Raw genomic sequence first — 18,891 nt, 5'->3', positions numbered from 1 at the left:
CTTCGAACAATCTGGAAATGTCTTATTTCTGAATTATGCAGAACCATTTCAAGGTTCTATCAAAGTTATGGGTGTTTTCCTCTGTTGTTCTGAAATGAAAAGCAGGGGTGAGATATTAATGTTCTGTGAAGGACATTCGTTTAAAACACGCACAGTGCTAAAGTACGCTATCAGTTGCTTTACGATACAGAGAAGCTTGTAAGGGAAGAAAATAAGGACAGCAGAAATGTTTGATTTTAAGCTTGGTATATTCCCTTCACATGCAGCGCTAAAGGGCATAGTTTATATTCTATGATTGTTTTGATACTGAAAAACCTCATTTTCTTGTCCTTCTGGGTGAAATGGGAGTCACTGCAGTGGTACTGGGCAACATACATAGTCACAAAGCTAGTAGGAGCAGCCTTAGACTGGTGTGGGGAAGCAACCCCAAAGCTGGAAATGTTTGGAGCCATATTTGTCACCTGTCACTCCCCTTGATTCAGACACATCTTTGGTGTCAGCTTCAGGCTATTCTGCTGACACCCTGTAGTACAAGGCCCTGGGGCTAGTGTACCTTATGATCCCAGTAAGAAAGGCACTCAAGACTCCATAAACTATTGCTTAAAATACCTTTTTCTGGTGCTAACACAAGAAAGAGAAAGAATACAGATAATTTTACATCCTTTCAGGTGCTGGGAACCCTGAGCCGTGCATCAGTCAGACCTCTGCTCAGGGCATGTGGTACAGATGCCACCCGTAGAAAGGTTCATTGACATTTTGGTTTTCAGACTTCTTGTAGAATTTTCTTAGACAAAAAATACTGTATTCATCATTTCTACTGTCAACCAACCATACGTTCACATGAGAACTTGCTGTTCCACTTTAAGATAAAGACAAGGCCATGCAGGTGGGTAGTCAACAACACCAAAGGGGAGCTGCCTGTGGGCTCCTCTGTTATCATCACCCAGCTGAGTTTATGCTGCAGCCAAGAGACCAGCGCAGCCCAGCACAGAGCTGAAGGACAAGCTGTACGTGCAGCACAGCGCAGCACAGCACTGTCCTGTGCCTACTCAGGTACACTGTTATGTGCATCACTAACTCTTTGATGCACAACAGTCTTCTGGTTAGGATTGTTACAACCCCAGAGGGGAACATCTTGCACCTGCTCAAGGCTTTAGGCTTTGCTTCTCTGCCGTTGGCATCAGCTGGTGCTCTATGCCAGCTTGGTAGCTTCCACTGCTCCTCAAGGTGAGTTCTGCCTGCTCTCAGACATGAGACAGTGGCAAAGGATTGTTGCTGGAGGGTCCCTTTATTATCTAGCATGAGAGCGATGGGATTTACAGGCAGGCTGTGCTTCAAGGTCAGGGGACCTACGGAGATAATAAGGATGCAGAGTGCATCAGGCTTCTCCCGGCATCAGCCACACCGTGAACAATGCAGCTGCAAGCTCAGAAGCGAGTGTTCTCCTCTTACAGAGGGAACACGAGGCTTGTGGCTCTGTCTGGGACATAAACTATGTTGCTGCTTCCCCTCCTTCTTTACACAGACACCCTGGGACTTTCACAGATTATTTCTGTTTTCTGTAGCAAGTGGAGGATGAGTATGTGCACAATACAGGCAAATCTCACAGTCTTACCTTGCACAGCATTTGCCAAGAATGCACACTGTGTACTGTAACTCTGAAAACAGTCAACATCTGGGTAACAGGAATCTGCTTTTGAAGGCTGCTCTGGGATCATCACAGCTCTTCTTACACCAACATCACATGGTTATCTCTGGGCTGTTCTGCAGAATGGATTTTCAAGAACACTCTGCTTACTAAGGTCCTACATTTATTGTCCTCCCTCATGCCCCTGGCTATGTAAGAATTACTCCACACTCACTTTACATTTAATGTATGTGCTATAGTGGCATGCAGTATAGTAAGAATCAGAAATTGTCTCACAGGGTTCCATGCAACAAAATGGGTTGCTTGATCGATCCTGCAAGCAATATGAACCTTTCACACTGATTGGTGATTTGGCTTGAGGAAAATCGCTTGGTTCACTTTCCAGATAAATTTTAGCTCTCAGATTTGATAATCTGCTATCATACACATAACGAGTAAGAGTTATTAGTTTAGGCCTCTATTTAGGAAGAAAGCTTTAACTCTAAGCCTTGGAGTTAATTGATCTTATAAAGTCAGTATGTCTAAAAATACACAAAAGTGTGTATTACAGCAGAGCCCTAACACACATAGAGAAAATATAATTTTGCACAATGTAAACTTATATGTGTGTGGCAGTTTAATTTTCTTTTTTATAACTGAAAGGTTTAGTGCGTGAAACCTAGTGGAATTGGCTTAGTTAGAGATCACTGGCAAAGTTACAAGAGCAAACTTAATCACTAAATGTTTCTGAAAGGCAAATATCAAGTATTTTCTAGAGAAACCTAAGGAATACTGATGCATTACAAATTAAAGTTACATAGGTATCATTCACAGAAGCATCACAGAGGGGAAACAGATTTTAAAGTACATCAGATGTGCATAAGCAACAGTTTAAAGATATATGTCCACTGGAAGAAGCTACTTTCTTTTACATCCTGTAAATTACAGGTGAGTATTACACATAGCCTCAGCCAACAAGCATACATGTAGCCCTATTTAAATGATACCAGTTAACACTAGATAATCAGTACAACCTGCACCATTAAGTTTAGATTAAGGGTTAGTAAGAAAAAAAAAAAAGGTTATAACATTCCAATGTAGTTTCCATCTTCTAGGACTCAGAACATATTTATTTTTCTAAAACTTCCCTGAAATATTTTAGAAAAGCAATTTAGTGTTTTGAAACTCTGATTTAAACACAGTATTTCTTCCTTTTTATCTCTGCCTTCTTTCTGCCTTTGTAGGCAATGGAATAAATTATAGCTCTAGTTTTCTTCTACTTTTTGTTTTGTACAAGTGTAACTTTCCAAAAGCTAAGAGCATTTGGAAAAGCTACAGAACGGCAAAAGGAGAAACAAAAGAAGATGAAAGGAAACCAGATAGCAGATATTACTAATTTGACTGCATCCTGAAAACCTCTTTCAGTTATGGCCATGTATTAAATTTGCTATGCAGTGGGACTTCCAGGGTTGCTCTGCAATAAGCTGACATCAGAAGAGGGTGTGGCACACGTGGACTGGCTGTGTGACTGCTCGGTACATTGGTCTGAAAAAACTTACTGAATATTGAATGTGACCTGGCCAAGGTCATAATAACTCTGTGTCTAACCTGCCTGAATGTGTTTTCCTATATGAAAATTGTGTTGTAATTCAATATGAGACTTAGAGAAACAAGGCTGGGAAGTTGCAACAGTCTTACATTAACTGCTTCTCATCTTGTACTCACACATATTTGCTAGACAGTGGCTGTTTTATTACCAGTAAAGATGCTACTTCCAGGCTGCAGGCCAAACAGCTGTTTATGCCAAGCTGAAAATCTAAGGATTAAAACACACTAGGGACCAAAAGATACTTCAAAGGGTGAAGAGAGAAGAGGACAGCTGACAGTGGTCTGATTAGTGGATAGAGGGAGCTGGTGGGAGCTTCTGAAGCAGCTGTGTCCTTCTCAAGCTCATGAGAGGAAGAAATACACAGAAAAATATCTTGGGATAAAATATGCCACGATTTCCTTTCAAAAGGCAGTTTTGCCCCTGTATGCTTATAATCAGAGAATGGATGAATCATGTGGTTTCAAGTCACCGAGATAAAGGATGCTCCCTACAAGGGTGACATGACCAAGATCCCAGGAAGGGTCTGTGGTGGTGGTGGTAACTTGAAAGCCCTTAATCGAACGAGAAAGGAAAAATCAGTGCTCTTCATCACTCCTCCTGCTCCCAGGCACAGCAACAAGCACCTGCATATGTACAGGCAACATTTCTCTCTCCTGTAAACAAATCTTGCAAAAAGGTTGATATAGTAAAATATAAACTTCAAATATTTATATTGTGAAATTTTAAAATGAAATCCAGCTCTTCAATCTCTAAATAAGCCCTGTGTGGCACTTCTGAGAGGTCTAACATCAGGGCAGAACTGGAGGCCTGGCACAGTCACTCTCCATGCCCCAGATCATGAACTGAAGCCTGTGCGGAGTTTGCTGTGTAAAAGCTTGGGGCTTAACAGTGGTCCTGCAAAACAGAAGAAGAGCTAAGGAGCTAGGAAAGATGCACGAGACACAGATGAGTCCTAACCAGCCCTTTAATACTATCTTTTCCAGAGCCACAGAGGAAGCATCCTCGCCAAGTCAGGAATTGCTCTGACTTCTCTGTCTTCCTAGAAATCATAAGTAAGACAGTAATTACTGCAAGAAGCCCTAAGGAGTCCACTCAGGAAGGCTTCAGTTTCCTCTCAAGCACACACAGGGAAGCTCAGAAGTAAATGATTAATGGCCCAAAGCTTTATTTGATCTGCTGCTACAATTAAGTAGTGGCTGGCAAAGCTCACTGGCCTCCCTCAGGTACTAATCCATATTGGGCTGTTTCAAAGAGTTCCTGAGAAACTGGAGCTTAGATAACCTCATTAAAAGCTATTTGAGAGGCATTTCAGTTACATTAATGTACTATATGACTACTGAGTATATCCATATGCTGCTTATACATAAAGATATGAAGAAGTCATCTGTTGGGTAGCTGAGGTTCTTCAGTTGTTTCTAAATTGTATACAGATATGATGGGTATTTGGGTATACAGGATATTCACTGACTGAAGACGAATTCAGTAAATAACTTCCATCCATATATTGGCTAGGAGTGACAAGTGATCTTTGTATGAATGTGAGTTACGTGTTAGACGTGTAACTACCAAGTTCTGACATTCCTCATGACAAATACCATATGGAGAGAGTGAGCAGTTAGAAAAATAGGTTTGGGCAGAGGTAAGATTATTTTTATAAGCTACGGGCAGTTTTCACAAACAGCATTTACCTATCTGAAAATATGTACTTGCATAATGTTTCATCTATCTCATTATCTTATCCAGATATTTTTACTGAAAATAAAAAAAAAAACCCAGCTCTGGCACTGCCAAAGGAAGATCCTTTGAAAGAACAGCTGGTATTTTCAATGTTGACAAAGAATAGGATAACATTTTAAAAATTACAAAAAAATTCAACAGCACTTAAAATTATTCAGGCATGGAGTGCTAGGTCTATAAAGATGAGGGATGGTACCACTGCCTTCATGATGCTGGTACCTCAGTCTCGTAATTTCTTTTGTGCTGGACCTACAGTTCATGGAGCTGTCTAGAAACCCAGCTCAGAGAACCAATCCCAGTTCTGTGTGGTTGTTGCAGCTGTGTTACTTTTCAGGTGGACTAGGTCCTTGGTTTGTCTCACAACCACACGAATCCTTGTGCCAGCAGAAGGGTGGCAGCAGCAGTGAGTGGCTGGGAGCAGGGCAGTCCTTGTCCGTGGTAGGCCAGATGATGCTGAGTGCAAACTAGCGCCCAACAAGGATGTCAGGGACATAAGTGTTTTGGGGCATCTGAGCCCTAGAACCATCATCTCACTGATGTCCCAAGAGAACTAGTTTCATAAGTCATCCCCTTATTTTTTTATATTTTAACATTTAACTCTTGAATATACAATTTCCATTATTCACAGAGGAGATTCTGAAACTATCGACCAGTATTGATTTAAGGTCAGAAGAGTAGTGCCAGCTACTTAAAATATAATTAGAGACTGAAATCAGAGTCCTGATACTCCTGAATTAGAAAAACATTGCTAAACTGTAAGTGAAAGAAAATTTTTGCTTTGATGGAAAAATCCAATTTTTTCTTCCTTTATTGCTAAAAAGTGTGAGGCTGGGCTTTTTTTTTTCACTCACAAAATACATACATTTCAAAAGCCTTTTGTTTCAAAAATGTTATTAAAACTGAAAATTGTAATTAAAATGTGAAATAATCACACATTTAGAAATGGTTTTGATTAACATCCACCTTTTTAGACTGCTATAGATTCTACATATATTGTAGCACAGGAATTTTTCAATATTTTTTAGTAATCCCATCAAAACAATAGGATAAAGAGTATTTAAAGTTCCGCTTAAGATGGTACTTAATTTCAAAGGCTGGCAGCTAGACTGATTTTTTTTCCAGAAATAAAAACTTTGCATGAAAATGTTTAGTGTCCCCATGTGAAGTCCTTCTTGTGCCAACCTGGTGTTTAGAGATGACATGAAAGGAAGAGAAGAACACAGAAGTACAGCATAACCTTCTGTCCCCCCTGCCCTGCATTTGCCCGCACCTGTAGCTGTGACAGCTCCACTGTGATAACTACCTGCTTACAACCTTGCTGCTTCAAGGACATGGAACTCCTGCTGTCAAAAAGGTAAAGTAGTGTTACATGGCTTATGCATCAAACACAGGTAACGTTTTTCACCATGAGATATACCACTTACCTCCTACAGTAAATTCTTTTGAGGGGTGGGGGGAAAAGTCAATTAAAAAATAAACTTAAGAAAAGTGGGAAGAAAAAATACAGACCTTAATACAGCCTGGATGACAAGAACCGCAAAAACCAATTCTGGCATAAGACCCTGCTTGATGTATCCAAGTTTTGGATAATAGCTCCTACATTTCAATCACTCTGGAGAGCATCTCAAGAAGTACCACAACTGCCAAGGCACAAACATTTTTGACAGCAGTTTTTTAACTTGCTCTTAAAGATCTGTAAAAGGAAATCCCCAAATGTCGCATGCTGCCTCTTCTGGGGCATCACAACCCTGGTATCTAACCTAAATTTCATGCTGAGGTTCAAGCTGTTACACTGCTTGCTCTTTTGTCTTCACTGTGGACTTTCCGAGGACTCATGTCTCACACAGGCTGTATTGCTGTTTGTTCCTGCTAGGACAGCCATGAGCACGGTGACTCATGCTCACTCCAGGGTTCACTGTAACCTCCTGATTCTTCTTCAGGGAGCTGCTACCTACCTGGCTCTTCCCCATCCTGCATTTCTGCAGCCGATGGCTCTGTCTGACCTTGCACTTGTGCTTCAGGAGCATCCCGCTTTTCCAGAACATTTTTCCAGTTTGTCAAGATCATTTCTGAAATCTAATCTTGTTCCCCAGCATAGTCAGAGCCCTTCCCAGCACCATCGTGGTGTTATCCACAAATTTAGTAAGCGTGCTCTCTGTGTCATTATCCACGTCACTGGTGAAAATCTTTGATGGCCCTGGACAAACTGCTGCTTGATTCCTCTTATAAAGCTCTGTGCTTCCACCGCTGATGGCTGAGAACCGCCCATGTGTACAGCTGTGCGATCAGTTCTGCAGTCGTACCCTGGCTTAGAATTTATCAAAGTGTCACGGGAGTCAAATCCATGCTTAAATCAACTAAAAACTCTTTTTTGTTGGCTTTCCCTTATCAAAGAGAGAAGCAAAATTCTTCTGACCTCAACTGTTCCCATAAGGCTGCTGTTGTCGCCTGCATGCCGTTTTCTTGTATTCTGGGTGTTTAGGAATGGCAGACAGGGCGAGGCGCGGGGAGCCGGCGGGGGCCGCGGCTCTCGGCCGGGACACTCGTGCCCCACCGCTCCGCGAGCGCTGCGCGGGGTGGCGCGGCCGGGCCCGCGGCGGGCGGCCCCCGACGGGGTCTCCATGGCGACCCGCCGCCGCTTGGGTTGCCAGGGCGGCGGCGCCGGGGGTTGCGGCCCGAGCTTCCAACTGGCCGCGGCCAACAGCCGCCGCCGCCGCCTCCCTTGGCCGCCGCCTATATAGGGCAGGCGGGCGGGCAGCCTCCCCCGCGGGGCGCGGGCGAGCAGACGGCTTCCTCCGCGGAGCGCGGCGACCTCCAGGGACCAGCGGCGAGCGGGGCCGGGTAGCATACGCGGTGCGGGCTGCCCGAGGCATAACCAAATATTCGTGGTGGTTTTGGGGATTTTAGGGTTTTTTTTGTCCCCAACTTAATTTTTTTTTTTTTTTCTTTGAAAGGTACCGACCGTCGGGGCGATGCGCCGCACCGGTGAGAGGAGCCGGGCGGGGCGGCGGGACCCCTGTCCCGCTGCCCCCCGCAGCGGCGGGCGGGCCGTGCTGGGGGTGCTGGCGGAGAACGGGCAGCAGCGGCCCGGCGGCCAGGTGAGCCCCGTCCGCGGCCGCAGCCTCCCGCGGAGCCGCCCCGCAGCGGTGCAGCGGCCGCCGCGCTTCCCTCCCGGCCCGGGGGCCGCAGCTGCCCGACGGGCTCCCCGCGGGGCCCGGGCCGCGGGCAGCTCCTGCCCCAGGCCGGCACGTGGGGCCGCTGCCGGCCGCAGGCGTGAGCGGCGCAGGCACCTGCCCCCGAGGCTGCAGGCGAAGGCCTGGGGGTGGCGGGGTGCGTGTCTGACTGGGGCTCCCGTTCATGAGCGGGAGTTTCCCGAGAGCCCTGCTAGTAACTGCTCAGTCCTAATCTACAGACGCTTCCCCGTGGAGATACTTTGACCAAATAATTCTTCCTGGAAGGAAGGAAGACTCGGTGAGACTTGATTTGGGCGCTTACCCCCTGAAGTGTAGGGAGTGGTTTAAGAAAAAGTCTGTTCACTGATGCTTGCCCAAAGGTCCCATTGCCGTGTGGCAGAGCCTCCCAAAAAGCTAAAGTTCACAGCAGGGTGTCTGTGTGTGTTTCTGTTTCTTGGTCCCTCCTGGAGTCTGCTGCTGTGGCAGGGAAGTGTTGCTGTGCTGACTTACAGGACCTAAAGCAGCAGCTATTGTGTATGCAGACTCTTCTCGGTTACGACTCCATAAAGCCTGTTGGTGGTTTGCTGATAGGAGGTGATGTCAAGGCTTGTAGCCTGGTCACACGTTGTAGTCCTAGGGACTGTGATGCTTGAGCTCAAAAATTCAAAGTGAAGACTTTTAACAGGTCTGTGAGAGTGCCTGGGCTCTTTTGTTACTATAACTTGCTGCACTTACAGCAGCTGTTCCTTGTCAGAACTGAATGCAGAGCAGACCCTGCACATGCCAGCCCTGTCAGACCGGAGCAGCACCCTCACCTCATGCTTCTTGGCGGTGGGCACTGGAGATGAGGCTACTCCCCTGGCTCCTGACTTTCACACCACCTCACTCTGTGAGGGGTCTGTGACAGCAAGACAGCAACAAGTGGTACTTTTGAGGTACCAGCTGTGGCTGGTGGCTTTTCCAGTGAACTCTTATGTTATCGGTGTCTGTTAGGCAAGGAAAGTGATTTTCTTTTCTAAAACAAGCGATACTGTTGTTTTCTTCCTGAGTTGCCCTCCCACAGCATTACTCTGTGCTCTGTTTCAGGGTGCTACTGTTGTCAAACACTTCTCTGGCTCTGAAAACATCATCCCTTCATCTGGAAAAGATGAATTACCTAACAGTGTGGTCAATGCTTCATCAAAGCAAGGGTTTGCTATCTATGTAGATGAACCAGAAGAGAAAGAAAACTATGGCTGCCAAGTGGCTGAAGAGCTGGAATCAAGCCTCTGTCAACTGGATACTAGTGCGATGACATCCAGTATTCACCTACTGCTGGATCTGAGTACAGGTAACACCCGTTACTGCTCAGGTGGTATCTATAGCACAAGTACGTGTAGGGTGGCTATGAATTAGTGAGTAGCTTCTGTTACAGTAAATAAGACTTCAAGATAACTTGGATTGTGTCTGCATGAGGCACAACTCTTCTGTTTAGAAATAGCAGGAGAAGGTAAAGAGGCTAATTACACAAAGTCTTGCTGCTTCCTCTCACTTGTTAGGATCTCCAATGGCAGTGGACACATCCTTCCAGTCCAAACGTGAGGATCACATGGAAGATGCCGTAACTCTGGCTGTGGAAGAGTATGCAGAAGACATTCATCGGTACCTCCGAGAGGCTGAAGTGAGTGGCTTGTAACAAGCTTATAGGTATTTGTGTCTCTGATGGGCTGCAATACTGCAAAGATGTATGGCTGCCCCAGGATAACCCAAGGCTGACACTGAAATACAAAAGAGAGAAAGCAAGCAGTAAAAGCCATCTCTGAAGGCAGGATCTAGACAGTGATGAGATCTTTCAGGATTACTCTCTGTCCCTGAAATTGCCTACCCCCGGAGCATCTCTTGAATCTTTGGGATGAAGAATCCTTGCAGATGGGAGTTGAATGCTGCAAAAATACTAAAGCAGTTGGATGTGATCTCACCGACAGCTCTCTTGATATAGTAGTAGTTTTTCCTGCCTTTCTGTATCAGAGCAGTAAAGTGCAGTCTCCCGATAGGAAGACAGGAAAAAAATGTGATTTATTCACTTTCAGGTCCCTCTGAATGACTTATATGTGCTTGATGGCAAAGGCTGTCCATAGTCTAGGAGTTCTTTTACTGTTCTACTACTAACACAGACTCCTATCTCTCCAGTGTAGAAATACTACTTCCTAGAGATGCTGCTAACTAATACCACTAGCACTATAATTGTAGTTAGTAGTAATGAGTTATAGTGGAACAACTCGTAATCCTTTTGGTGAAAGCATAAGAATGTTGATAAGCTCATCCATCAATGGCTGGTTCTTCAATGCATGATTCAGCCATCAATCCTGATTCTTCAATTCTCTCTCCAAACAGGTAAGATTCAGGCCCAAGCCCCACTACATGAGGAAGCAACCAGATATCACAACAGGAATGCGTGCCATCTTGGTAGACTGGCTGGTGGAAGTAGGGGAAGAATATAAACTTCGAACAGAGACTTTGTACTTGGCGGTGAACTTCCTGGACAGGTTTCTTTCCTGCATGTCTGTTCTCAGAGGGAAGCTGCAGCTTGTAGGAACAGCAGCAATTCTTCTAGCTGCGTAAGTGTTTCATCTCCTGAAATCTCAGTGAGCTAAAACTTATTTTTGGACTGAGTCTTTTAGTTTAATTTGAAGGACTGAAGCTTGCAGTAGTAGGTAGCTTTTCATGATGTTTCAAGATCAGCAACTTTGCCTACTTTGGCATTAGCAAAATTAAACATTTAGTGTTTGTGAGGAACTGCAGTAGGGAAAGCTTGTAACCATAACAGCAGGAGCGAAAACACTACCGTGTTAGGCTTCTAGCTATAAGGCTGTAGTAAGTTTATAGATTCACAGCTGCAATCTGCAATTAGCCTTGAACTGCTTTAAGCAGATGGGGTACCCAGCGTAGCCTAGGAGCACATGGGGGTTTGGAGTGCATTGTGTTACTGAGACTTTCTCTCTGAGAGCTTGCTATTAGGAGTTAACAATGTGAGAGTGTGTCTGTCTACACTGATGACTTGGAGTTCCTCTAAACATCTTTGCCCAGATTTGAAACTGAATTGTTACATAGCCTGGAGGACTAAAGTAAGAGCTCTACACAAATCTTAGTGTCATATGCTCATCCTGATATGGGTCCAGCAGATGGCTTGCTTTCACCGTAACTTTCAAGCTGACAAATGTGGCTTCCATGCCTCTTTCAGGAAGTATGAAGAGATCTACCCACCAGAAGTGGATGAATTTGTATATATAACAGATGATACCTACACAAAGAGGCAGCTGCTAAGAATGGAACACCTGCTTCTCAAAGTACTGGCTTTTGACCTAACAGCCCCAACCATCAATCAGTTCCTCCTTCAGTATATTCAGAGGCATGGAGTCTGTATCAGAACAGAGAACTTTGCAAGGGTATGAATTATCTTCCTTTTAGGACTGAGGGGGGAGAAGGGTTTCCAAAAGCAGAATCACTTGTATTTCACTAAGTTACCTGCGCAGACCGGTTCTGCTGCTATACTATGCTTTATCAGAAGATACTCTCTTTCTCATGCCGAGCCCTATCGGGAACTACAACAGGCCTAAAACAGGATGTTTTGTAGTCTACTACCTTCAGTAGGCAGCTTGTGTGTTGAGACTTCTGGATAAATGTCTCATGGAAATCCTAAGGTTGTTCTACCTGTCTGATCAGGGATAATGCACTGACTAGGTAGCTAAGTGGTAGGAATGTGGTTGTTTCTTCAACAGTGCCAGCATAGGAAGTCTGTCCTGGATGTGATGGTACTACATATTGCTACACGATGACACAGTATATGCCTGCATAGCTGCATAGGCAACCCTGCTTAGAAACAGGTTAACCCAAGATTATAGCAACACATCTGATCTGCTGCTTATCTGCAAAGAGTGTAGGATTGTACAGTGACTCTGCTCCAACAGAGCCCAAATTCTGTTTCTTAGAGCTGTGCATTTATCCCCGATCTCCAGGTGAGGTCCACCTAGGTGAGCAAGAGCCTTGGAAGATGGGAAGAGTGTGTCTTTTTTATTTTTACAAAACATGAATTTTCTAAGTTTCTACCTGTAAAATTATGTCAGAGCTGATGATAGGACCAGAACTTCAGATTACAGTGTAGATTGCTCAGGCTTTGACAGTGTGGTCTTTCTGTCCCCACTGAAACATGTGAAAGGTTCTTCTGTGAGATCAACAGGACTAGAATGCTATTTTTACCCACCAGACATGTAACTCCTTTTTTTTACATGAAATTGAGACCACTGACAACTTTCAGTGCTTGCTGTATTGGACTGATTATACCAGCTAGGCTCATTCTGTTTGAAAAAATGGTGGCTTTTTTGTTCAGTATCTTGCAGAGCTGAGTCTCCTTGAAGCTGATCCTTTTCTGAAGTACCTTCCTTCACAAACTGCTGCAGCAGCCTACTGTCTAGCAAACTACACGGTGAACAGGTCTTTCTGGGTAAGAACAACTACATGTTAATGAGTAGCTCAAGCATTTTATGTTGTTAGAACTAGGCTGAGAAGCAGAAGGAGTAGCTTCAAACTATGTTGTTATAAAGGCTGAAATCCTAAGATGAGTAGCAATTCCTGACCTACAGGACTACCTAATAAATGAATGTTAAATCAACCTGAAATATCCTGCCTCTTCTCTGAAATGGGAGGGACCTTGCTGTCTTGCTCACATCAAATCTGTACCTAGGGCCTTGTTAGTCTTTAATCTCCAAAACTCCTCCCCAAATACAATTCAGGGGCTTTCTGAGAGGGAGGGAAGAGCTGAATATGTGCACTTGAGTGGATTACACTGAGTGGCTGCTTTAATGCAAGCCTTGATAGTCCTCTCAGCTGTGTGTCAGAGGAATAGCTTTAACAGAGAGCAGGATCCAGAAGAGATGCAATGGATGCCACATGCTTAGAGCAGAAGGAGCTTCTTGTCAGATCTCCTGGCACCAAGGAAGACCTAGAGTGAAACTGATGGCAGGGTACACTTGAATCCTTTTCAGGATTAAAGAATCTAGGGTGAGCACTGATGCAGTGAAAGTACATTTTCTACAGAAGCAGAAGCTATCTTTTAGATGAATATTGCTTACAAGAGAGTTAACACTGTTTTTTGTCCCCTGACCAGCCAGAAACACTTGCTGCATTCACTGGGTATTCATTAAGTGAGATAGTGCCTTGCCTGACTGATCTGCATAAAGCATGCCTTGATGCTCCCCATGGCCAACTGCAAGCAATTAAGGAGAAGTACAAGTGCTCAAAGTAAGTAACCAAGAAGCCAGTGTTCTGTAACTTGGAGGCTATAAGCACAAGATGACTTTGGTTTAGCAGCTTGGGCTACAGCTGCTGTAGCTGACAGACTTCTCATAGTGGTCAGCTTCTATTCCTGAAACAGAAGCCTCTGTCAGCCTGTTTGAGGGGCAAACTTTTCTGACCAGAAAAGTAGTTAATCCATAGGTATACAGATGTACTGGATAACAATTCTTCTGTGATGTTGCAGGATGATTCTTTTCTTCCTCAGTACATGGCACAAGAAGGTGGTATCTCTAAATTTGTCAGCTAAACAATAATCTTTAGTGACTGCATTTATATTCCAGGTACCTGCATGTGTCTCTTCTGGAGCCCCCAGCAGTTCTTCCTCTACAATAGAGACTGTGGATTCTGGACTTGAAGATTACCTTGTCCCAATCAGCAAAGCTGGTCAAACGTGTCAGAGCACTGCAGGTCATGTGTCTGTAACCATAGTGATCAGAATGGTTTTTAGCTAGTATTTTTTAATTGCATGCCTTTTTTTAAAAAGGATATTAGACTACAGCTCTTAATATAACTGACAGCACTTTTAATAAATGTCTTATTACACTGTTCCTCTATGAATCTTCTGACTCCAGTTGATATCTGCAATAAGAGTGAGTGGAAAGGGTTGTGGTTTTTTACAAAATTGTTGTGAGCAGGGCTTCTAAGCTAGATGGAGTGGATAAAGTGTACTCTGAACCAACACAACCTGACATCTCTATAGACACAGGTGATTTGCTGCAGTATTTTATCTGTTTCTTCCTCTTCTATGAGACAAGATTGTGTGGCCATGAACAGAACCTATTGTCTGCAACTCGTTTACCATATCAGAGCAAAAACATCCAGATGCAAGTGGTCTATGAACAGTGAACTTGTGTGTAGAAGATCATCAATGTTGAGGTAAAAGTCAAACTTCCCTTTATAGGGGTGAATAAGGGGTATTCATCTGCAGGGAGCTGGAGGAAGGGGAGATTGTGGCTGGGAGAGCCTTTGGAACACTTCAGACACTGGCAGACAAACTGCAGTAGAGAGCAGTGTTAAAAGCTATGAGGTACTGGAACAGTGGAGATAAATGGCTGCTGTGTCATACTTGTGGTATTGAGTAGTCTTACGGCATAGCTGTCTGACCTCTCCTGCCACCAGAGCACTGCCAAACATGAGTGCTCTGCAGTCTCTAGAGAAACCTCACTCTTAGCAGAAAGGAGGGGGGTGATGGGACAGGACTAACTATTAACTCGTATCCTGAGCTGCAACACTGTCTTGTGCCCCCCCAGTTATTGTTAGGTAGTGTTTTTAAAAACAAAACATGACCTTGAGTACTCTTAAACACAACTCCTGTCCAAAGTACTTAAAAATAATTCAGTTGGTCAACATGTAGAGAACTATATTCAGCTCCTCTAAATAGCAAGGTAAACCTGAGGTGTTCTCTTACTGTAAGAGTTTGAAGCCTTCAGTGCTTATTGCTTCCTAAGAGTAATCTGTACAGGGCATTATGTGTTTCCAAGCAAGAATATGCTTAACACTTGATATTAACATGCAATTCAGCAGACATACCAAGTATCAGCTGACAAGCCTTTTACTTTAATTTAAAACCTGGTTATACCAGTGTGTGTGTATCATGAGACTGCTCTTAGCTTCAGGGATTTCACTTCCCTTGGTTGTGTGTAAGGCTTTCTTTCCCCTGCCTCCTTCCTGTCCTGGATGGTGAATCCTTCTAGTAATGCAAACCCTTGTATTCCTTCAAAATGGAGGCAGTGGTAATGACTGATTCAGTTATCTCAAAGTAAATATCCTTTAAGTGAGGGAAGCATTCAGTTTCAATCTAGCCTATGCAGTTCTTAGTGTCTTGTTTTGAACACTTTCTAGTCAAGTAAATTAATCTGTCTTGGTATTTACTAATAATGACAGATGTGACCAGATATCCCATGCTCATGTCTGTGGTATTCACTTTATGGTGGGGACCTAAATCCATGGATTGTCTCCATGCAGTGAATTTCACAGCTTTTGGATGAATGTCTTAAAGGTGGGCTATGAACTTCACTCATGAGTGCAGCCAACTCCTTTAGGTGGCTCAGTACAAGGGTCAGAGCCAGTGGTGCCTAGTTACAAGGGGGAGTGGTGACTTCGTTGGTTGCCTGTTTCATGAGGAAATGGTGACTGCTGAGCAAGAATCTTGCTAAATCTACCAGGCTTATGGGTACCAGCTTGTTTACGGTGTTTCAGGCTGAACATAAGGTGTCCTGAAACCCCATGTTAATAAGCCTTTAGTTGTAAGTAATAGTGCTTACTGAACTGCAATTACTGTAGTGTTGAGTATTTTGAAAATGGTAATGAATGTCTCAAGCACAGAACCGTTTTCTTAGAGTTATAGCAGTTTGAAGGTATTTGTGTGGTCATGTTGCAGTAACAGCGAAGAGATGAGTTTTGTTCTTATGAACAGTCTATGGCCACAGTCATGTCTCATGCTCTTAGGCCAACATACTTGGTGCATCTAACACAGTAGGAGGTGTCCAGGTCTGAATTTACTAAGTGTTTTAACATGGGGTGTCTTCCTAGAAGCCAAACTTTCATTCTGTTGTACTTCTTTAGAGTTTACTCAGCTGCAAGACAGATACAGTAGTAGCATTTAACTTCCTTGAAGCTTTAATTCTCTGGTCTATAAACATGGCAGATTTTTTTTTTAAACTACAGTATCTGAAGAAGATTGTGCTTCATCTGCTTTCTTGTTTGTTTTGTCATTATTTTGCAACTGATCTAGTGGCTTAAATACTCTTTCAGTCCAAAGACTAAAAAGGCAAAATGAAAAAACTAAGTAGTTCATGTGATTCTTCACCTTATCATAGAATCATGGAATGGTTTGGGTTGGAAAGGGCCTTAAAGATCATCTAGTTCCAACCCCCCCTGCCATGGGCAGGGACACCTTCCACTAGACCAGGTTGCTCAAAGCCCCGTCCAACCTGGCCTTGAATAATTCCAGGGAGGGGGCAGCCACAATCTCTTTGGGCAACCTGTGCCAGTGCCTCACCACCCTCACAGGAAAGAATTTCTTCCTAATATCTAATCTAAGTCTACCCTCTTTCAGTTTGAAGCCATTACCCCTTGTCCTGTCATTACACACCCTGATAAAGAGTCCCTCCCCATCTTTCCTGTAGGACCCCTTTAACTACTGGAAGGCCACTATAACATCTCTCTGGAGCCTTCTCTTCTCCAGGCTGAACAACCCCAACTCTCTCAGCCTGTCCTCATGGAGGGGGTGCTCCAGCCCCCTGATCATCTGTGGCCCTCCTTTGGACCCACTCAAGCAGATCTATGCCCTTCTTATGTTGGGGGCCCCAGAGATGGACACAGTACTTCACATGGGGTCTCACAAGAGCAGAAGGGGAGAATCACCTCCCTCGACCTGCTGGCCACACTGCTCTTGATGCAGCCCAGGATACAGTTGGCTTTCTGGGCTGTGAGTGCACATTGCTGGCTCATAGTTAGTTTTCCATCCACCAATACTCCCAAATCCTTCTCAGGGCTGCTCTTCCTCCACTCATTGCCCAGCCTGTATTTGTGCATGGGATTGCCCCAACCCATGTGCAGGACCTGTGCAGTGCTGCAGTGTGAATGCAAGTTTGTGCAAGATGGATTAAACTTTAATTTGTGAGACAGAAGAAACTGGTCTTGAAGTGGTCTCATCTGAGATCTGTGGGTAATAATGGCATTTTGAATGTTCCTGCTCTATTCTCACTTGGTCTTGTTTTATTTGTCTTACTCAGAGCAAGGAAAAGTCTTACTGCTCTTGGTATGAGTGAACCTTGACTTCCAAGGTGAAAACTGGGTGCTGCCTCCTCTGCCGTTCTACGAGTCATCACACTTAACTCTGGCCTGCCCCTCATGTGGGCTGTCCTCTGCAGGTGATACTTGAGATCAAGGTATAAGAGATACTTCAGTTGAGCCTATTATGGTAATGAAGGTGAAATAATGCTGTTTTAATAAGATGAAGTGCTTACATGCAGATGCAAAACCACTTAAGAGTACTTAAAAGATGTAGTGAAAATTATCAGGTATACAGAAACATGGATTTATAAGGAGGGAGATGAAAGCAACCCAAAAGGAAACTTTTAACTTTTCTTTGATGTAGTGCCTATGCTACACAGAAAAAGTAAGACCTGTAAAGCTCACTTGTGTAATGTTTGAAATGGAACCAGACTTCTTGAAGACAGCCATATCCTGGAAAAGAAATAAAGGGGAATCAACATTAAAGACTAAACAGAGGCAGTCTCAATTTTTGACCATACCACTTAGTGGCTTGCAGACCACAGCCACAAATAAGACCTCACTTTCTTTTTTGTTCAGGAAATATTTAAACTGTTGCAGTTTCAGAATTGTCAAGCCTGATCTTGCTCAGTCAGCTCTGCTGTGAAGATCAGTCTGTTGATTTTCAGCATGTGTATTTCAAAGGCTGAATATTGATTTCTATGCAGGTCACAGTATCTTCCCCCCAGTTAAAATGTATTGTGACAATACAGTGGGGGTAAAACCTACTAGTGAGACAGCAGGCTAAGCGCATCCAAGGAGCTTTGAGTGATCATTCAATACTCTGAGTGGAGTGGGTTGGAATTGAGAAGTGTTGAGGATTTTAACTTTGACCCATGATGTTCAATTCAAGAGTTCTTTAACACTGGTATTAGAAACAAACACAGAGCTCCCTAATCTTATTCTAGCAGTTTCTGTACTATCATGCTGTGACTTTCAGAAGATGCAAATGTGCTGTGATTGCATGATCTTGGTTCTTCTGTGTTGTAGTTAATTTTTTTAACCAATAGCTTCTAACATTAAATGTTGTAGCTGCCCTTGGTGTCCTGAGAAAGCTGTTCTTTATAGCTGGGGATGTACTGTGAATCCATTGTTCCCTTAAGATTAAAATGGACAAGCAGAACTCAAAATAATAGTCTATGGGAAGGTATGGACTTAACAACTAGGGTCTGCCTTTGTTCTCTTCTTCTCTGGAGTGAGTTAAGGATGTCTGAGAGATAATTGGGTAATTGGAGAAAATTATTTAACTGTAGTCAGGACAGTTAAGCTGTTAATTCATGACTGAAGGGTGTCTGCCTTGCTGAGAAATCTGGCTGCATGATTAGTCTGTGTACATACCTGCTTGTTGTCAGTTCTAGAAATGACTAGAATTAGCTCTGATTGCTGAGGTTAGTACTTATTTTAGCCGGTGACCTTGAAGCAGCTTGTGGGGCTGCTCTTAAGGATGAGAAACAAGCCAGCAGCATCAGTGATTTTTTTTCCTGGAATTAAGCTTTTTTTATTCTTGCAATTTTCCTCTTGCCCCAGAGCAAGATCGTCTTTGTATACTGAAGAGCTGTGCAGACTCTGCTAGGCAGATGTGAACTGGAGGAGGTACAGTACCATACCCTACCACTCAGATGTTCTAGAGCCCTGTC

General features: G+C 43.8%; 1 protein-coding gene across 1 annotated transcript; it reads left to right on the top strand.

The window, feature by feature from the left end:
• Window positions 1-7,639: 7,639 nt before the first annotated feature.
• On the top strand, window positions 7,640-14,025 carry CCNA1 (cyclin A1). The gene is made up of 9 exons (XM_074861018.1): window positions 7,640-7,826; window positions 7,928-8,071; window positions 9,233-9,476; window positions 9,685-9,806; window positions 10,520-10,743; window positions 11,367-11,571; window positions 12,513-12,626; window positions 13,290-13,423; window positions 13,759-14,025. The coding sequence occupies exons 2-9, from the start codon at window positions 7,946-7,948 to the stop codon at window positions 13,808-13,810; spliced, it is 1,221 nt and encodes a 406-aa protein (XP_074717119.1). The 5' UTR covers window positions 7,640-7,826; window positions 7,928-7,945; the 3' UTR covers window positions 13,811-14,025.
• The last annotated feature ends 4,866 nt before the right edge of the window (window positions 14,026-18,891 follow it).

The sequence above is a fragment of the Strix uralensis genome, chromosome 2 (genome assembly GCF_047716275.1).
Source record: "Strix uralensis isolate ZFMK-TIS-50842 chromosome 2, bStrUra1, whole genome shotgun sequence".
Classification (NCBI taxonomy): domain Eukaryota; kingdom Metazoa; phylum Chordata; class Aves; order Strigiformes; family Strigidae; genus Strix; species Strix uralensis.
Note: the sequence above shows the minus strand (reverse complement) of the source record. Positions and strands in the feature narration are given on the sequence as shown.

What these genes read in the sequence shown, in the direction of transcription:
- CCNA1 (XM_074861018.1), top strand. Translation starts at nt 7,946, where the DNA reads ATGCGCCGCACCGGTGAGAGGAGCCGGGCGGGGCGGCGGGACCCCTGT. An exon ending in ACTGCTGGATCTGAGTACAG is followed by an intron (nt 9,477 to 9,684) that starts GTAACACCCGTT and finishes CTCACTTGTTAG; the next exon opens with GATCTCCAATGGCAGTGGAC. An exon ending in GCAGCAATTCTTCTAGCTGC is followed by an intron (nt 10,744 to 11,366) that starts GTAAGTGTTTCA and finishes TGCCTCTTTCAG; the next exon opens with GAAGTATGAAGAGATCTACC.